Genomic DNA, 5,033 nt, shown 5'->3' on the forward strand with positions numbered 1-5,033 from the left:
TAATTACATCATACATAAAGGGTGTGCTACATCAACATTTATTCAAAAAATCAAAGCAAAAACTGGCACTGAAACACTAAAGTAGTAATGGAAATGTCATCTGCAAAAAGGGGGTTCTCTATGAACCTGAGAATAAGATTATGGAAAAATGTTTTGAATAAAGAGCAAAATATTTCAAAATCCTCACAGAGGATATGCAACAAAATGTAAGCTGAACTAAATTAATGTCTGAAAAACCATTAGAGGTGATAAATCACTGGACTGGCATTACAGAACATGCCAATGAGCTGCAGTAAATATTCAGCATATGACTGGGAAGATTTTATAAGGTTGCTACCTAAAAATTTATTTGTAGTTCTCTTTGTGCAAATGGAGGATTGGTTCAATTGCTATCATCGTCATCAACTACACCATTTGGAACAGAACTGGCACACTCATTAACATTTGAAGGGGAATTCGAAAGTTCAGCTGGCTTTTCTTTGAGTGGAGTTTGGTTTGAGATGCTCTGATTGAAAATGTCCGTATTCTCTTCACTGATGTACTGTCCTGAAGAACTGGTGGACGGTTCATCTGCATCTCCCTGGATGGAATTCTGAGAGGATTCTGGGGAAATAATATTTTTAAAAAATTGTCAAAAAAGCTACACAAAAATGAGACTGAAGCTGCTGAATCTTAAAAATTATTATAAATGTAATAACAGTAGATCCAGGTTTTTCCCAGGACTAGAGGCAAATGAGAGAACTTGCATTCTGGTCATAACACAAACACTCTTACGATGACATCATGATATAAAATGCCTCCACACACCTAACTGCTTCTGCTTTGCAAGTCTCCTCTCCAGAGCAAGCTGTTTATTGAGCTCTATGCGCCGCTGCTGTTCCTCGGTGAGAGAGGCTGGAGCAGGAGTAGAATGGACGAACGGATCTTCAGGGAATCCTCCATCTCCAACTGGATCGGACTCTTCTGGTACTCGAACCTCTGCATCTTCTGGAAGGGTCATGAAAGTCAGTGAAACTTCAGTTTTACCACCTACTTTCAATAGTAGCTTAAAGAGACAATATTTGAAAAGTAACATTACCGACATAGTCCTCGTGTGTTATTGGCATGTCCAATCGAATTCGTTTTAGACATGTCTAATGTAGAAACAAAGTACAGCGTTAAAGGATGCAGACCACTTCTATTAAGGATGTAAAATATCATATATTAATGGTTTTTAAATGAAGTTAACTCTTCCTGGAATAATTATTGTCTGAGGTGGTGTTCACAACAGGATGTTCTAGTTCTAACTGAACAAAAAATGCTTGTAACTCCCATATACAATTTATAAATTACACATTCAATAAGAAAAGTGTGGCAGTCATGGTGTAACAGGGAAAAATAAGCACAGCTAATAAAAATTAATTAGTAAAACAATAGCATTACACGGATGGAAAGTAAAGACACAGGTGAGCTTGGAAACTTCATTTGGAACCTCCTTGGAGCTTTTATTTGCATAGCACAGCCAGAAGTCTTACCTGAACTTCTTTTTTTCCTCCTAAGCTTTCTACTTTATCAATGAACTCTTCAAACTGCATTTTTGGATAAAGACGATGGGCCCAGTTCTCCATTTTCTGCATGAGGAGTTTCAGATTCTCTGCCTGAATCAGAAATGAATGAAGGTGGTGACCACTTGTTACTCTATTCACACACTCTGATTAATTTAAAAACACAAAAACATTCCTGGAACAACACCATCTGTAGTCAGTAAAGAATTCAGGAGTATTTCAATATTCCCCAAACAATTGAAGTGAAAGGTTAGCCATTACCTCATGTCCTTTTCCTTTGAACTTTACACCGTCAAATAAAGTACGCAGAGCTGGAAGACCCTTTTCAGAAATCAACCTAGAAGTAAGAATAGAGGGAAAGAGGACAACTGTAAACACTGGAGAAATTCAGTAAAACTCAGTTCTCTAAAATAAACCAATTATTATGATTAATTACCAATTAACTGCCATCTGGTATAGTACCTGTTAGCATCCAGTTTCGGACGAGGCCTCTTCACGGTTCGTCTTTTTGCCACTGGCACTTCTGCTAATTTTGACACTTCTCCTTCCTCCTCACCTGAACACAACAAAATGTGTTTCATTTACAGAATAAACTCAAAAAAAATGTACAATGTAGAGTATAAATATCAAGTGGGGGTTCAATCATCAGCTGGCCACTGACAGGTCAGCTGGCCTGCCACCCCAGTTAAGACAACAACTGAGTGAATACAGATTTACTCATTTAGAAGGATTTATCCCAATTAAAGCAGACAAATGACCAGGATATTAATAGTAATAAAAACAATGTTTTTCCTTGCAGCAAGTGTTAAACGGGAATGCAGTAGATTTGGCAGGGGACGCATCATACTTCGAGCACTAGTATCTGGTTGGACTGAGTGACCAGTGTACAAAGTAATAAGTAACAGCGTACATCAGTAACAAACCTGTCAGGCCATCTCACATCACCAAAGCAGCAAGTGGAAAAATATCCCACTGAAATGTTAATTTTTAAAATGGTTAAGATTGAGAAACAGACCCTCTCCATTGCCAAATGCATCCTCCTCAAGGTTCCCCCGGCCAGGCGATGACGGAGGAGGAAAAGGTGGGAAAGCCTCGTCCTCTGTGTGCTCATAATCTGGCATGTCAAACAGGCCATTTTCTAATGGATCAATCATGCTGCATAGGATCCTGTAGAGATAGGAGCATATGATCAATTCTAGAACATAAATACAATTTAATTCATTAAAATTTAATTAAAAACTTGCAGTACAACAACAATAAATCTACATTATTGAAGTGACCGAATAAACAAACAGCAAGTATTATTGGGTTTTCTGGGGGGTGATATGGTCAGATACTAATTTTTGCCAGCAGCCATATCACCCTGTAGCCCAAGACTGGTTTCCCTCTGAAGCTAAGCAGGGCTGAGCCTGGTCAGTACCTGGATGGGAGACCAACTGGGAAAACCAGGAGCGTCTGGTAGAGGTGTTAGTGAGGGCAGCAGGGGGTGCTCACCCTGTGGTCTGTGTGGGTCCTAACACCCCAGTATAGTGATGGAGACACTATACTGTCAAAGAGCACCTTCCTTCGGATGAGACGTTAAACCGAGCTCCTGACTCTGGTTAAAAATCCCATAATGTCCTTTGGAAAAAAAGAGTAGGGTGTAACCCCAGTATCCTGGCCAAATTTGACATCCCTCTCTCCTGATTGGCTCTGTCTCCTTTCCACCAATAAGCTGGTGTGGGCCTTCTGGCGCAATATGGCTACCGTCGCATCATCCAGGTGGATACTCGCATTGATGGTGGTTGCGCATTGAGGAGATTCCCCCTTTTGTTATTATTATAGTCAAGTCACATTCGTTCTATATAGCGCTTTTTACAACTCAAAGTAGCTTTACAGTGATAATACAAAATTAAATTTATATTAAATTTCATATTGCATTCCAAATAAAATGTTATTAATTTATTAATTAAACTATGTAAATCTATGTCTAAAATGGCACAAAAAAAAGTATGTCTAAATGTGGTCAGTTTGTTATTTAGCTTTATTAATATTTATAATCACATATTGTTGTTAGAAACAACCTCTCACGTCACTACAATATATTGTATCAGTAATGTTAAGCCTTGCTAGAATGTTTTAGCGATTTTGTTTACAAACAGAGAGCCAATCATAAACTTAGTCAGTAATTATCTCATTAAATATTCATGTGGTTGTATTGCCGCATGTGTCACGTTAACACACGGTTTAGTCTGCTGTATCGGACTGAAACGGTTAAAAGCGTTGAATAATAATTGGAGATGAAAAAACACTATTTTGCAGTATGTTTCAGAAGAAGGCTAGGACACAACAACAGAACTGACTTTTACTAGTTTTATAAAACGGATTCTTTTGCAGTATGTTTCAGAAGACTTAACGTTAACAGTCAGAGCAGATCGTTAGTGTCACTGGCTTATAAATTATGAAAATAAGAAACATCCTGGGTTTATAAGTATGAAAAGTGCATATACAGTAACTGTTACAGAGCAGTCACACGATTCAGTTATTGGAAGTCATTCTTATGCCATCGACTTTTCGAAACTTGACTAAAAGCACAGCACGCACAGCAATAGTTTAGTTGTAGAATTAAGCAGACAAATGTTAGCAGACAGTAACGTTAACTTGATTAATGCCACAGCAATTTGGCGCCAGACAGATTCAACATTACACACGACGCCCTTGGTTTCGCCCATGACCGGATATTAAGCCCAACCGATGTCACTGTAATTTCGGTGAAAAGCTGAATATATCAATGTGGTCCGTTGAACTTACCGAATAAGTGCGGTCAAAAGACAAAACCTCAACGCCGACGGGAAGCACGAGGATATTCAATACAGTGCAGTCAAAGTTTCTACCAGGTTTCTACCGGCGCCCATCGCTCAGCCAATCAAATGTTTGATACGACGAACGTCAATGGTTTTGCTCTCTATGGTTTTGTTTTGCTCACGGCTTTGCTCTGCTACGTCGTTTTTTATGTAACGAACGAGAAACCAGCGACGCCTACCGTTTCGGAGCGCCTGCATGTTTAAATATTGGCAAGTATGACCAAAATTAAATTATACTCGGATTAGCTAAATGATAATCCATGAAGAAATTGCGTTGTTTTTGCGAGAGGTTACCGATGTAGACATGTCAAAATATTAAAAAAGAGATATAGGCTATTGCAGGGTTTCAAACTTTATTGAAAGCACAAAGCATTAGGTGTTTGAATTACTGTATTTTAGTATTGTAATGTTTTACAAACACATTTACTATGTTTGTTTGTTTTTATCGTATTATTGCATTGTTATTACATATACAAATGCCATTGCTAATGGGGTTTAAAAAAAAATGCTTTCAAAAAGTTTCAGAAACTCTCTCACCTCATATTCAAACATGCAAACCTCAACTTATCCTCCGAGTAATTTGTTGGGTGATGTTTGGGTGGTCCAACAATTTATGAACACAGAAGTACATTTGTGGACCATTTTA

At 38.2% G+C, this 5,033-nt stretch overlaps 1 protein-coding gene across 2 annotated transcripts; it reads right to left on the minus strand.

The window, feature by feature from the left end:
• Positions 1–22: 22 nt before the first annotated feature.
• Positions 23–4,505, minus strand: tipin (timeless interacting protein). Of its 2 annotated transcripts, none has more exons than XM_067450742.1 (8): positions 4,335–4,505; positions 2,560–2,711; positions 2,007–2,100; positions 1,806–1,881; positions 1,515–1,637; positions 1,079–1,133; positions 808–987; positions 23–603 (listed from the first exon to the last, which is right to left on the minus strand). In XM_067450742.1, exons 2-8 carry the CDS (start codon positions 2,696–2,698, stop codon positions 383–385), a joined length of 888 nt encoding a protein of 295 aa, XP_067306843.1. In that variant the 5' UTR covers positions 2,699–2,711; positions 4,335–4,505; the 3' UTR covers positions 23–382. The 2 variants fall into 2 exon arrangements, with proteins under 2 accessions (XP_067306843.1, XP_067306847.1); XM_067450746.1 differs by lacking the exon at positions 4,335–4,505 and adding an exon at positions 2,965–3,165.
• Positions 4,506–5,033: the final 528 nt, after the last annotated feature.

This window comes from Pseudorasbora parva, chromosome 1 (genome assembly GCF_024679245.1).
Source record: "Pseudorasbora parva isolate DD20220531a chromosome 1, ASM2467924v1, whole genome shotgun sequence".
NCBI lineage: Eukaryota > Metazoa > Chordata > Actinopteri > Cypriniformes > Gobionidae > Pseudorasbora > Pseudorasbora parva.